Raw genomic sequence first — 15,361 nt, 5'->3', positions numbered from 1 at the left:
GGCCTAGCATTAGAAACAATGCACTAAAACTCCCAGAATGCTTCAAGGAGGTTGAGAAGTCAGCGATTGACATTCTGGTAATCACTTTCTGACCCTTAGATGAAAATGCTGAACTTCTGACCTTTGAACAATGATAAAAATAGCAGACATGCTGCTTACATTGTTAAGAATAGGAAACTGCATGGCTAAACCGCAATGACAAAAAAACAACCGCATATTATGTCAGTTTTGACATTTTAACCCTGCAAAAACCAGCAAAACATATAGATGAATAATGTATTTAGGTTATAGAAAATTTAGCATAAGAAATATAAAGGTCATTAAGGATTAACGTAAGGAGCGTAATGATTATAATACAAAGCATATCACCTGATATTATAATATAGATAAGTTAACTAAATTAACCAATAGAAGTAAGAATTAGAAATCCATATGTATAAGTGTTATCATATATAACTAATAGTAAAGTTATGTTAGATGCCTCACTTCTACCATGGGGACAGTTTTGTATCTTTTGCCTAAAAAAAGATAAGGGACTCCTTTTAAATGAGCTGTTGACCAGTTCTGAGACTACTGAATCAGGCAGCCGCACCTAGCCTCTGGGTTAGAGAGCAAGGGCTTGATTTGGGAACCTCGTGAACCAACAGACCTCCTTTAGTTTATGACTTTGTGAAACAATAGAAGTTTTAAATTGAACAGGTCTGAGCCTATGCTTAATTCAGTCCTATATAATTCGGCATCGAGCTCCCACATCTCTACATTAGACAAATAAGATATTCATGCAATTCAAAGTTTAGAGAAAATAGAAATGATTTGCAGTCCTGTCTATTAAAAGATCTTGCGCTGCTACAAGCATCTTGTAGGATGTTGTGGGATACTTTAAAACATGTTCCTACAACAGCGGCTCACTATTTTTTAGAGCTCAGTTCTTTTAACCATCTCTGTATTATAATACTGTTTGGTTAAAAATATTAGAAAAACAGCTGGTAACCCAGAACAGCCTGTTGGTTCATCCAGCATGGGAAGAATCATTACATGGTGCTGTGTTGCTGTAGTAGCCAGTTTCCAACACACACTGCATAATAAGAACAAATGGGGAAAAGTGGGGTATAAGCTGGTTTGTTTGGGTTTTTTCACTGTGTTCCAGCTGCTAAAGATGCCCTGTGGGAAACTGGGTGTAATGTTAGAGTTATGTGTATGTACATGCAATCGTTTATCTTTCTTATACCCATGATGGATGCGCTCAAGATATCTCAAAAAGTTTTAGAAATGAAGTTTGATTAAGCTCAACTCTCATTCTAAGTAGAAAGTGGGGGCTTTAAATGTGAAATGCTGTAATTTTTTCAGCAGATGCAATTAAGTGTCAATTGTGTTTGCTCTGTGTCAGGGAGACTTGTTTCATCTTTATTTGACTGGAGGTTGCCTGTGTGGAGGTCTGAATAATACCCTTAAGTTAACCATAACAAGTTGCCCAGATTTCATGTGGGTTTTGAACTGGACTTAACATATTAGACCTTTAGGCTGTACCCTTCTGAGTCACTGGACAAACTTTTAATGTTAACTGTCATAGATGACGATTTCTTAAATGATGCCTGCTTAGTTTCCACTTAAGTAAGCTTTTTAGAACAAATCTGTATTTGTTGTTCATCTTGGGCTGTATTTGTCTGTGAGAGTCAAGGCAAGCTTATCTGCCAGTTCCCTCCCTGTTGTATCTCTGAGTTCTTGTACTTTCCATTACGATTGTCAGCTTTAGACAAACTAAGCACTAATCCCTGAACGTCCATCACGTACTCTGCCTTGTCAGGTTAACTGTCAGAATACCTCACTTCTTTTTCCTGCCCCTATGTCAGTGATCAGGAAGAACTAGAAAGACAGCTAAAAAGGGAAGGCAAGAGTTGGAGAGTGTTCATTTGTTCTCTTGTGATAGACAGAGGTTAACCACAACAAGGCTGAATGGCCAAGAAGAGGACCTCTCTGTTGGGAGGTAGTAGAGCAGAAAAGAAATTGCATGTGGAGTGTTCCTTTTCAGTAAACTGATACCTTTCCTCCTCTTCTCTGCAATATGTCTTTACTGTGCAAATCCAGAAGCAGCGTGGCTAGGCTTAATAAAAAAAATTTTAAAAGACCAGACCGGGCATTTATTTGTTTTAAGTTGAGTTAAAAGGGCAGGAGTGATCAGTGTTTTTCTATATAGGTTCTTATATCAGCTTCATCTTTGGAGTATGGAGCAGCTTTCCAGTAGTACATTAAGTGACATACCAAATATCTGTCTCTTACAATTGGGTCTTTTTCTGTCATTCTCTCCCTGGGGGAATAATAGCAAATGCAGTTCAGGAGTTTTGTTTTGTTTGTAATGTACCTGTCTCTGTCCTATATTAAATAAAACAGGCCAAGAAGCATGCCTTGCACTTAAAACAAGAAGTGGCGAGACTTAGTTCTTGGGAGGGCTTATTCCTCAGTCTTAGACTAGCCCCTGAGAAAACTGCCTCCTGCAAAAATGAGCTTTACCTTTCAATAGAATGTCCACATTTTGCTGCAGAAAAACATTGACTCCTAGGCCTCACCCCAGAGCAGAATAGGTGGAGTTTTGAATGCTGGGCACAAGGCACTTGAGGCTTTGCCCATAAAGACCTTGAGTTAGACTCAGTGTGCTATGGAAAGCCGGTAGCGATGGAAACAGAGGCGTAACAAGCTTGAGTGTAGTCTGTGCTCCTGAGGAAGTTCAGTGTTCTGTCGTAGCTGGAGTTCCCTAAGCCCTGGGAACTTCATGTACAAATATATCACATTTGTGTAGTAGAGATAGTGAAAGGCATGTATAATTGAGACCAGGTGACCATCTGCTAGAGCAGCTGGAGTCTCCTAGCAAACTGACAATGATAGGAGTTACAGGTGTTGCTGTGTGACAGCTTAGCATCTGCAAAGCATCTAGAAACCATCCTAAATCAGGGGTTGCATCTTTTGCCCACCAGCATAAAACTATTATGTTGTCCATTTCAGCTGTCTGTTCTTTCTCAATTGGAGTAATCTTCTCCAAATACTGTGACATCTTGGTAATGGTGATGCAGTTCATACGTCGAAAAGGCAGCAAGCATAGGGACACAGGGGAAGTGGTGCCACAGTCACAACTGTAATCATGCAGCTGCCAGCAGTAGCAGTTCTTTTGTTTGTTTTTTTTAATGCCCCCCTCCCCCACTTTTAACTAGGTGCCTGGGGCAGTTGCCCCATTTGCCTTGTCCTAGTTATACCATTGGATAAAGGATAGGAACAGCTGTCTGTTTTTTACATATTACCAATACTTGTTTCCATCTCATCTTTCCTGTTCCCCTATTGGCTGTAACTTAGAGGAAAAACTTATCTCCTTCTGTTAAGAGGTTTCCTGAGTAAAAGATTATGAAAGATTGCACCACTTCCCTAACTGAGGCATGTGGGCATTTGTAAAAGAATGAAATTACACTACCATGCTGGAGCACAATGTAAATTCAGTTATTGGATCTGGCATGGTTTGACTAGGCAGTGGGAATGGAGCCAAACCCAGGGTAGGACAACTGATTTCTTGTCTAGACTGAGTTCGAATTTATTTTTAGGATATTTGGTGCCATCCAAATGCCATCCATATGTGTTGTATTATAACCTTCTTCAGCAACAAAATGCTCAAGAACAGTTGCTAAACTCAGTTCTTTAACCATTGTACAGAGTATGAGAGACCAGATCATGAGAGAGAAGCAGGCCTGCTAATTGTAAAGTGGCAAATATTAAGTCTAGCTACAATGAGCTGCACCCCCTTGTATCACGTGCCTCGTTTCCTCATTCAGAAGGCTGAGCCCTTATTATGACAAAGGAATGGTCAAAAGGCATTTAAGATAGTTATTTTGGTTATACAACTGTCCAAAAAATCTTTCAGCTAAAATCTTCAATTGTGAAGAAATAGGCCCAGCATGAAATACAGGCTGGAAGATTGTGTAAAGATGAAGGCTTATCATATTTTCACCCAAGAAATTGTCCACATTGCTCTTCAGGATGCTGCACACCAAAATGGTGTAAGTAGCAGACTTGCTGATCCATCTAGCAGATTTGTTGATTGTGTGAGTATGAACCAAGTACTCTGTACCCAAGAGAATAGGCCATAAGAGCCATGACTGGTGAGTACCACCAGCGAACACAAGAACTACAAAGCTATGGAGCTAACAAAAAGGGAGAACCCACTGAAATTAATGCTTTATAGGAAAAAAGGTCCTTAAATGCTGCAGGTGTTACTGTTCTTGAAATAACAACAAGTGTACTTGAAAAGCACAAGTTAAAGCTGGGTCAGCTTCAGTGAGCAGTCAGTCTGCTTTCCCAGTCTTTGGATTACTGGGTGCACCAGTGACCCCAAAAATAATTTAGAACATCCTATGGGCTGGTTCAGTCCTTTGCTCCAGCTGGCATGGTGTCTTGTCATTCCTCTGTGCCCTTGGCCTCAACTCTTCTACCACCTCCTGTAAGGCAAGGAGAGAGAAGCAAGCTACGTAGAGGTATATTGGTGGGCCCTGAGGATTCATTTGTGTTTGATCCCATCCCCTACCCACCAGTGCCCTGACCTTAGCCCATAGCCTAAGTTGACCCTGCAGTATATATAGGGACACACGCACCTGTATGCTGTAGCTCTGAAAAATTCCAGAGCTGAGCATGATTTGGGGACAGGAGTAAAATGTGGCTTTTCTGTCTACACTTCAAAACCAAGGTACAATTAAATTATATCAGGGACATGCTATGAAAGTTTGTCTCCCTGCATTGCTCTGTAGAAACTTTCATTCCCTTTGAGTACAAACCAGAACTTCGCCATTAAAACACTAATAATGCAACTGGCTTTTTTTTTGTTTAAACAATTGTACCATTAATATATTGCCACAACGCCTTCCTCATAAAAGACTATACAGGCCAGGAAGAGACCGTGTTTGTCTGTTTTGGCTGAGGGCAGGAGTCCAAATCTGCGTTTTCTAGTGGCAGTCTGTTTTGTATCTTTTAATACCAGATTGAGTCAGTTTCCTGGAACTGAAGTCCATAAAATCCTTCCAGGTTTTCAAATATTGATTGCAGAGGTATGGTGGGGATAAGTATAATATGGATTGTGAGGTGTTCAGATGCTGTTTTGATGGGAGCCATATAAGCACTGTAAATAGCGAACTATGCTGGTTTAGCATTTCAATTGACACCGTTGATCATAACTTGATTATTTGAAATGATGTTCCACCAGAAAAATGTTGCAAATTTTAAATAACCAGAACTTTAGGAGGCTTTAGGGACTTCCCTCTCCCAGCTAGGGTGGCCAGCTGTCCTTTCATGGCCAATTTTTCAGATTTAGGAACCTATTCTGAAGTCCCAGCCATGTTGTGTTGAAAGTGGGATCCTATTATGAATGTTAGTATAGTACTGTCTAGCTTCTGTTTTTCATTAATTCATGCTGCACACTTCTCCCCCTTGTATCATATTAATGGTAAACATCTCCATCCATACCTATTTTGTGGTCTTAGGACAGGGGTGGGCAATTATTTGAGCGGGGGGGCAGGCACTTAAGGAGTTTTGGTGAGCTGCTGCAGACCAAGTCAGCACCTCTTCCCCCTGCAGCAGCTCACGAAAGCTCCCTAAGTGGTAGATTACTAGACCAGTCTGGGGGCACCAGACGAAGTAGTTGGGTGGGTTGGGTCTCCATGAAGTCTGGTTTGGGATCCCTATGGGCAGGGCATACTTGGCTGGGCGGATGGGACGGGATGGGGATGCGGGTAGGTGGAAAGCAGCATCAAGGAGTGGAATGGGGAGGTGGGGCCAGGGCCAGGATTCCAGGGTGGTGGCAGTGTAGGGCTCGTGCCAGGACCTGAGGCGGAGCCATGATTTACTCTCGAGACATTCCCAGCCCTGGCCCTGGCCTTGGCCCCACCCACCCATCCAGCTCCTAGACACTCCTTCCAAACCCACCTGCCTGTTGCACTCCTGGATGCTGCTTCTCACCCACCCATGAAATATTCTACGTGCAAGGAATTTTACTACAATGTTACCCTAAAAAGGACATTGTTTTGCTATGGGCAGAGGAAGGCAGGTAGAAAACAGCTTCAATCTTGCAATAAGCTATTCCTCTTTAAAGGCAAACAGATTGAGTATTTAATGGCTGTGAACCAAAAACCTCTTTTAGTTCTATTTGAGAGTTATGCTTTGTTTACATCTTCATGTTGATAAAAGGACTTTTTTCTCATGTCGTCTTTTAATAAAGTCTTCTCTCCTTGTAGTGCCAGGACCAAATTCCTCTGGTGACAACAGCATCAGCTTTGCCATGATAATGATGGCCTGGGTGGTTATTGCACTTGTGTTGTTCTTGCTGAGACCTAGTAATCTAAGAGGATCCAACACAGTTGGAAAGCCAGCCAGTCCACATAGCGTAAGTCTGTTTGTATCTTAAAGTGCTTCATGTCTAGATTCTCTGAAATAATATAATAATGAACTCTTAAAAGTATACTGCCTTACATTAATTAGGGTGTTTTCTCAAACTGTTTTCTCTACTTTAACTTCATTATTTTAGTGCTACATTTAATGTTTAAAAAATCAATTTGAAAGTACAGTAGAATACTGAGACAATCCATAGAAGTTGCTGTGCAGAAGAGTAGATATAAGTATTGAGTGTCTGTGATGACATCCTCTGGACTCCAGTAATACTTTCCAACTGCCTTTACTTGGAGTGGCCTTCTTCAGCTTGTTGGGAAGATCAGTCCTGGTAGCACAGGATCCTGGGGGAAAAATAATAAACAGTACTGTGGGAGGGAATCCTCTTGGGCTCTGAAAAATACCTTCTAGTAAGAAGAAGATTGCTACTGCTGTGAGCTTGTTTCAAATGTTGAAAGAGATGGAGGAGAACCTTAAAAGCAGGGAGAGCATATCTCCTTTTATCCACTGTTTTGGCAAGTCATTCTTTGTAGACAGGCATTTCTAATCTAATACTGTTTTCTTTTTCATGCAACTAGGGGCAAGAACCACCCGCCCCACCTGTGGATTAGAACTTTAAAATACCGGAAATGTTCAGCAACTAAATCTTGGACGACCAAATGAACGAAAGTGACTGAAGTACTCCTAAACCCCACTCAATACTGTTTTCCTTTTGCATTTACATAAAGCAAGATGTTATTTCCATAAACTGCTAGTAGCTATTTCACTTTTAAAGTTATTTTTTGCTTTATATGTTATTGCCATTGAATAAATGATGAGGAGCTACAGGGGGTCTTTTGGTGGTTGTTGTAACTGTGGACATTCCACTCTCTTTCTGTTACACTGATCATAATTTCTTTGCAGTGGTTTCTGGCCTTAATTGAAAGAGAGTTAAAATCCATGTGCATTTTTATATTCATAGAATTTTATTGGTTATTTTTCAGATTTAGTCACATCCCTCCCCCCCTTATTTTTGGAAGTTACTTTATTAGTTGCAATAATTAAGTTGAGTTTTTTTTGTGGTGGAAAAAAATAAAATTATTTTATATTTACCTTGCTGCTCAAAGCAGCCTTTTGTTTAGTCTTTGGACTGAATTTAACTAGTTTTCAGAGTTGTTTGCCAAAGCACAGATCATCTACTGGAATTAAAGTCCATGTGAGTGTTACTGCTGTCAAAACCTTGCCTTAAATATTAGGGATTAAAACAAAATATTATATCTCCAAACACTGAATTGCATGTGCCACTGAGATGATTTAGAATTCCATATATTGTTAAAGACAACTAAAACTTGAACAACCATATACTAAACTCTAAAACTGAAGTAATTCTTTACAGACTCGATAAAATGACAAATTAAATGACAGTTATCCTAAACAATGTTCTGTCCTAGGTATAACCTTAATCACTATCATAACAGTCTTTAGCCCCAATGCATTATCTGTTTAACAGAATGAAAACATACCAAACAATTGCCTTCAGGAATATGCCACTTACTTATAAGTTGCTTTTGACCTACATATACTTAGAAATACTTAAAGTTTTGATCTTTTTTTTACTGGCATTTGGATTGTACAATAAAAAAAGCAAAGGATAAGATCTAGGGCATATCTTTTCCCTTTCATGCTTGCTTGTGTGGACATGTGCATATGTGCATCTTCCATTTTACCTAATGAGAGTGAGTTTTTTACATACGTTAAATAATTTAAGAACATTTTAAAGATGTACAGAAAAGTAACATTGTATATTTTTCTTGATCAGTTAAAAAATTGATGAGGATATCATCAAGATTCTTTTATGTTAGTAGTTGTCTGTGAAGCTTCTTTCCATGAAGGTCAGTAAAACCAATCTGTGGAGAATTAAGGGCCTTATCCTGTAAACCTTTCCTCACGTAAGTCGTCTTACTCATGTGAGTAGCCAAAAGGACTCCTAACATTAATAATGGTTTGCATTAAGAGCCTTAGAAGAGCACCTTGTTGGATCCTTTTGTTACCGGATACAAGTTTCTCTTCCTCAGGGTAAATAAATAGCAGGTCAGCCAAACCTCCTTGTAAAAATATAGCATGGACCTGAAGAAAGACTTCTATAATTTGATGCAAGTGATTGTCCATTGAACTTCTCTGGAACAATGTGTTCACAACCTATAGTCGGGAGCACTTGTAAAATAATATTGGGCCAGATTCCCTTAATTACACTAATGCCACATGCTGAAGACAGTGGAAATTCAGAAGAGTAGTTGACAGAACTTATCCTAATGTTAACTAATGTCATTCTGGGCCACAAATATTGTCTAAGGACCTCATTGGGATACCCAGCCCAACTGTGCTAGTTTTTGCCTTCCTTGTGCATTTTTGTTTGAGAACTTTAGAACAGGGTAGGTAATATGGCATCTTTTTCTTTACTGAACCAACACAAAAGTATGCAATCTACCATGTTGGCAGTTTCCTGAGAATAAATGGCCAAAGGTCTTCAAATCTGGGTGCATAAAATTGGGCTTCCTTTCCATAGTTAAGCATATACCTAGAAGGGGCTTTATTTTAAAGAAACAGAACAATGCTGGTGCCTGTTGAAGTCAGTAAGACTTGCAGGCACTTAGAACCTTTGAAAATCATAATCTTTATATTTAAGTGCCTAAATATGTATTTAGAAGGTTAACTTTGTGCACCCAGTTCAAAGATTTTGGCAGATTTATGGCTCGGTGTTTTCTATACATTATGACCAGAAAAATTATTAATCTGTGTGTGCATTTCATCAACAGGTTTTCTTAAAATTCCTCTCACTTTTTTTTCTTTAAATTCTTCTAAGTTTATCCAAAAGTTTTTATATTCATATATACTTCCCTTATGAGAATACTGTTTTAAATTTTCTATGTAAAAGAGAAACATTGCAAATCTATTTTAAATGTTTAAATCTATGTAAAATGTTTTAGTACATAGCCAGGCCACTATCCCATGTCACCACATGTATCTTTTAAAATTCTGTGATACTCTCTTCACTATATGAACTTCATGTCATTATTACTGCTTAAAGTAAAAGTAATTTATTCATATGATTGTATTTTGCCACTTTTATTCATGTTAAATAGTACTTGAGTCAGCAAGCAGTTCCATTGTAATCTGTGGAACTGTCCTCTGAACTGTGTACTAGCAACATTACTGAGGGGCAAAATGCAGCCATAATCTGTACAATATGTGATGAAATATTTATCATGGTTACAAAATTGTACACAGTAAATTTTGAGGAAGTGTAAAAGAAATTTGTGATATGAAAAGCTTTAGAATGTGATCAATGGCTTATTTAATTACTTTAAACTCAGCTACTTAAGAGAGACATGTTTTAGTGACATGAAGAAAGATGAGATTTTACAGTTATACTTTAGTTTATAACTTTAGTTTATAACTTTGTTAAAACAGTAGTATTTTTAGAGTCTGCTTAACACCACTATTTTGAAATTAAAAGTTGTGTTACTCAGATAGTGTCTGCTGATCACCTAGCCTTGTAATGTTCATATTTGAAAAAGGAAAAGTGATAATGTAAATTGGTGGTTTAAAATGTCTGAATCATGCCAAACAAAAATTGTGTCTGTGCCATTTAGGGTTTCCTGTTAATCTTTTATTGAGTACTTGGATTGGGGAAAAAAGGGCTTGTACTATGCACTTTTTATTGACTTAATGAAATAAATAGCAAACATTAGTAACCTTTTTGTCTTTGTTTGAAGTTTATGATGGATTTGGAATTGCACCAAGGTAACAGAAGTTGTTCATTTTAAAGATCAAATGGTCTAACAGTTAAAAAAATAAAATAAAATAAAATAAAATCATCAACCAACCAATAATAATAATAATAAAAAAACAGAACATAAGTCAAGGATAACATTTGAAAGGACATGGTCAGGCATAAGTTCTAACCTTTAAAATGGACATAGATTTTCTACATGTGGTGGCTATGGAATCTTTTATCTGGCAAGTTAGAAATAGCACAACAATAGAATCATAGAAAATTAGGGTAGGAAGAGACCTCAGGAGGTCATTTAGTCCAACCCCCTGCAGGATCATCCCCAGCTAGATCATCCCAGTCAGCAATGATCTCAGCAGGGTGCAGGGCCCAGGGCAAAGCAGCATGCATGGGGCCTCCCTCCCCATCCCATGGCACACTTACGCTTGGGAGTGAAAGCCCTGGCACACCAGATGTGGCGGGACGGGTGGCAGACGGAACTTCTGGCTGGAACAGGCAAAGAGCTGGCCAACCTCCTAGGCGGGCAGGTGGGCTAAACTAAAGCCATGGCCTCTCTGTCCAGCTCTGCGGGGCCTGGGGCAGCTGCCCCTATTTGCCCCCCCCACAGGGATAGCCCTGCTTGTAACAAAGGTTGTAAGTTTATTACCGGGTATTATGAGACGTATTGTGCCTCCTAGTGCATGAGAAAGGAAGGCTGGGATGAAAGTTATATACCTTTCTAGACATAATGCCCATTACATGCATTATACTGTCTGTAATTGTGAAGGTGTGGGCTTCGTGAACTAAGTGGTTCTTTTCAGTCCCATGTTCTGTGACTGTTTTATAATTGGGGGCCAAATCCTGCTTTCCATAGCCACAGAAACACACTCAAAAGCAGTGGACAATTCACATCTGCAAAATTGCTGAAAGAAGTCCAGGCAGCAAAATGGCTGTTCTTTCAACTCTTAATGGTGTCACAAAGCAGTTACTCCTGATTTTACTGTTGCATTGCATTAGCTTTAGTATTTAAAATTTCCTCCTTGGTTTTTCTGACATAATTGTTATGCCCAAAGTGTCTCCTGTTGGGAGATTTAGTAAGTTTCATATTCATGAAAGTGGTTCTACTGCCCATAGCAGTGCTTCTGATAGAACAGCTTTGATGTCTTTAATAATATATATTGGTTTTCAAAAGAACATGGGAAAAACAGGGTATTTACTAACAATAGATAAGACCTTCAAATGTAATCATGCCCAGAAGGAAGTATGAATAATTTCTATGTATGATGAGTGAAGGATTTAAATAACTAATTAGAAGGAAGTTCATTTGCTTGAAAACAAAACTTCATCGTGAAAGAATGAATAGAGTGGTGTTAAAAGAGGACTCTCATCATGATTCTTAGACTGTTTTTCTTGCAATTTTATTTGTTCAAGGTTGTGGGGGTTGGTATCATTTGTCTTTTTTAATTTTAAATTAATTACTATTTTGAAAGTATAGTGGTACAGAAGCATCCTAGTAAAGACTAGACTCTTGTGCTGGTTGTGTATGAGCACAAAGACCCAGTCTTTAGCCAGAGGTAACTATCTTTGGGACAGATTTTGCAGCTTACGCAGTCTTGGGACAAGGCTATTCCTCCTCTTCCCCCCCACACACACTCTTCACTATAGTAAACAGTAATTAATCAAAAATGAATCAGGTTGTTTCTGAGTCAGCCTAAAGGCAAAGTCAAAGCTCTGGTAAGTTTAGAAGCTATAGGGCAGGAGTAGGAATCTTTCATGCACAAGGCCCTATTTATAATATCAACTTTTAACCATGTATTTTAGCATCTATAGTTATGCTTGGCTCTCAACGTCATTCTAACTGTGACATCTAACTCTGTGTTGCCCTTGTCAGTACACTAACCTAGCCCACAATTGTCTTTATACTGTATCATTAGTACTAGGTTTTCACAGGTAGACAGAATTTCCCAAACTGTCTGTCTAGTCAGTTGAGCCTGTTCTTCTTAGTTGTTTGTACCACAGAATAACCATTGCACACAGTCTTGTGTGTTAATTACTGCTACCACTCCATGTATATGCCCTGCCACCATTCTATGTCCTGTCCGGGGCCTATGACATAGCTGCTGTTTTCCCAGATTCAAATGTGGTTTAATTACAGTTGCTTAATGGGAAAAAACAGTTTTCTGTGCAAAATCCTGTCTGTTGTGGCTAAGGCAGTGACAATATCACAAACTAGTCACAAAAACACAGCCCCATTTAGTGAAAAATCAGCTAACTGTACCAGGTAATCAATTGTATAGTAAACAGCAATTGGCTAAAATACAGTCCTTGGAGCAGAAGCAGGAACTCCAGACTGCCCCTCTGATGTGAGTGCCCTAATCACAGGGCAGCTGTTCTCTGCCCCCTCTCTTCTTCTTCCCCAGCTCGATCAATCTTTGTCTCCTTCATGGTGAAACAGTTTCAACAAGGGATGGTGAGTACCCTCACTCTCACCTAGCTGATAGTCTGGTGGTTAGGATGCAGTTCTGAGAGATGGAAGATGTGAGTTTCACCCCCTTTCACTGAAGTCTTCCACTTCTAGGTCTACTGTTCTGACCATTAAGCCATTATCTAGGGAAGGGAGGAAGGCATCACTGTTTGGGGTATTGTTTTTAATAAAAGTTGAAGCTGATGCTGTTGGTATCTGATATACATGGTCTGAACACATCTGCTGGATCTGTCCTCTCTGAGGGAAATAAATGAGCAAATGAAGCTTGCAGATCTTGATGGCGTTTGTGTGGGAATTAGGTGTAGAAAGGTAGGTATCCTGTATGTAAAACCTCAGGTAACTATTGACTTTTTGTGCTTATTACCTTAGCAAAGGGTTTTTTAAGATTTCACTCGTAGACTTGGGCGGACTTTACATCCCCAGGTCCCACTTCAGGTGCCTGTATCTGTTTTTCAATCTGGCTCCAAAATCCCATTATACAGCTCCATGTGTTTATCTGCCTTCCTAGGCACCTGAATACATTAAAATGTGGTCTTCCCTATGTAACTACTTATGGACCATGATTAAGGCACCTCTTAACCTTCTTGAAATCAGCAATTTCTGATTATGTCATGAGTAACTAATCACAATTTCCTGGAGAATGTTACAGGCAAAATTTCAGGGGTGTAGGCTATAACCTTGTTGGTCTAATGACATAGGCAGACAAAGTTATTTGGGTAAATCTGATCTCTTTTATTAAACCAGCTCAAATAGTTGGAAAAAATCTTCTTAGGAAGCTTTTGGGCACAAACATCCTTCGTCAGGCTGAGGAAGCATCTGCAGACGGTCTGTGCTCTTCCTGAATGGAGTAAAGCAGCCAGAGGGCGGTACATATGCAAGAAAGCCAGTCAGTTTAAAATGTAAATTGAGGTGGTCAGTAGGTGACAGACAGGATATGGGGGAGGAAGGGGGAATGAATGTAGTCAGGGGAAGGGAGACAGGAGGGTGGAGGGGGAAGGGAATAGGAATAGCTGGTTTGTTTTCCAAAGCACAATGGTTACTTGTGATATAGGTAATTTAACTTGTTGTATCACTGACAAACATCTTTGCATGTGACAAATTTAGGATGAATGGAAAAACGATGGATTAATCCTATTACCAACTTCTTTAAAGATGAGTTGTAAATAGGACTGGGAAACCTACACTGAACAATCAATTGGTAGTTAGAAGTAAGAAGAGTCACATGGAGAGCTTCTTTTGACCTAGTTAGCAATGTATGGAAGATTTTGGGTGGTGGCAACCCTCTGCAGTTGGTAACAGATTTTAATTAATCTGTTTGCTTGTTAATGCACCAATCAAGTCTAAGATTTTAGCCAAAGTCAATATTTAATATTTATTTATATTAACTCTTTGCACCCTAGATTCATTGATTATTAAGCCAGGAAGGACCAATGTTCATCTGGTCTTATCTTACATGAAATACAGGCCATAGGACTTCCCTGAATAAACACCACCTTGGACTTGAAGTATCTTTTAAACATCTTTCAATGTTCATTTAAAGATTTCTAGTGAAGGAGAGTTCACCACAATCTTTAGCAAGTTCTTCTGGTAGCTAATTACCCTCACTGTTAAATATTTATATTTGCAGGCTAAATGCGAGTTAGCTGCATGGTACTGTTGCACCACACAAAAAAACACCCATAAAAAAACACCCCACAATAGCATACTGGTATTATCTCTATTCAGCACTGGTGGGGCCTCTTCTGTGTAGTATTGTGTCTAATTTTGGAGACTGCACTTCAATAAATATGTGGATTAATTAAGAAGAATTCAAAGGAAACAAAAACAAATAAGTTATTGAAGTTCAGAAAACATGACATACAGGGAAAGGTTGGAAGAAATTAAGCTATTTAGCCTGGGGGAAAAATATGGGGGAGAGGTTTGATATCTCTGAATACAAAAAGGGTAGTTATAAAGTGGATGATTAACTCTTTTCTCTGTCCACAGTTGATAGGATGAGAAGAAATAATCTTGAATTGCATTGAATTGCAGCAGAGGAAATTTAGGAAGAACTTTCTATCTTTGAGGAGTTAAAGAATTGGAGCAGATTACTTAAGAGGGTGTGGAATCTTCTTCTTCACTGGCAGTTTGTAAGTACAAGTTAGACAAACACTTACCTGGGGTAGCTTTGATCAGTATTTCTCAGCCCATGAGTCATGACCCAAAAGTGGGTCACAATAAAGGAAAGGACCACAAACAAATTTTTAAGATGGATAAAACTTCAAAAGTGTATTTTGATTTCAAGGAGAAAAATTTGGGAAACTTGGCTTTTCCCTTTCAGGCTGGCAAAGGTCCAGCCTGTGAGGGGCTGGTTGGGGCCCCCCATGCCTCAGACCCCTCTGCCCCACATACTAGGGGCCTGGGGGCAGTGAGCTGGGAGTGAGGGTCATTGGGTTGGGACTGGCCATTGGTGTGTACAAATGGGTCCTGGTACAAAAAAAATTAGGAACCACTGGTTTAGATGGTCCTAAAGTTGGCAAGTGGTTGGACTAGATCAGTGGTTCTCAGCCATTCTTGTAGCAGGACCCATTTGTAAACATCGATGGCCAGTCTCAACCTATTGCCCCTCGCTCCTGACCTTCTGCAGCCAGGCCCCAGTCCCTGTGTGTGGAGGAGGGGATGGGTGTGTCGGGTAGGGATGTGTGTGTTGGGGGGAGGGTATAGGGGGAACTCTG

At 39.5% G+C, this 15,361-nt stretch overlaps 1 protein-coding gene across 2 annotated transcripts in view; it reads left to right on the top strand.

The window, feature by feature from the left end:
• SMIM14 (small integral membrane protein 14) overlaps positions 1-10,145 on the top strand; it is an 85,077-nt gene extending 74,932 nt beyond the window's left edge. For both annotated transcript variants that reach the window (XM_090035778.1, XM_090035777.1), the window contains 2 exons: positions 6,261-6,409; positions 6,990-10,145. In XM_090035778.1, the coding sequence (XP_089891904.1) occupies positions 6,261-6,409; positions 6,990-7,022 (182 nt within the window). In that variant the 3' untranslated portion in view covers positions 7,023-10,145. The remainder of the gene's footprint in view (positions 1-6,260; positions 6,410-6,989) is intronic.
• The last annotated feature ends 5,216 nt before the right edge of the window (positions 10,146-15,361 follow it).

Source organism: Crocodylus siamensis, chromosome 2 (assembly GCF_052110815.1).
Source record: "Crocodylus siamensis isolate JL-2025a chromosome 2, ASM5211081v1, whole genome shotgun sequence".
Taxonomy (NCBI): domain Eukaryota; kingdom Metazoa; phylum Chordata; order Crocodylia; family Crocodylidae; genus Crocodylus; species Crocodylus siamensis.
Note: the sequence above shows the minus strand (reverse complement) of the source record. Positions and strands in the feature narration are given on the sequence as shown.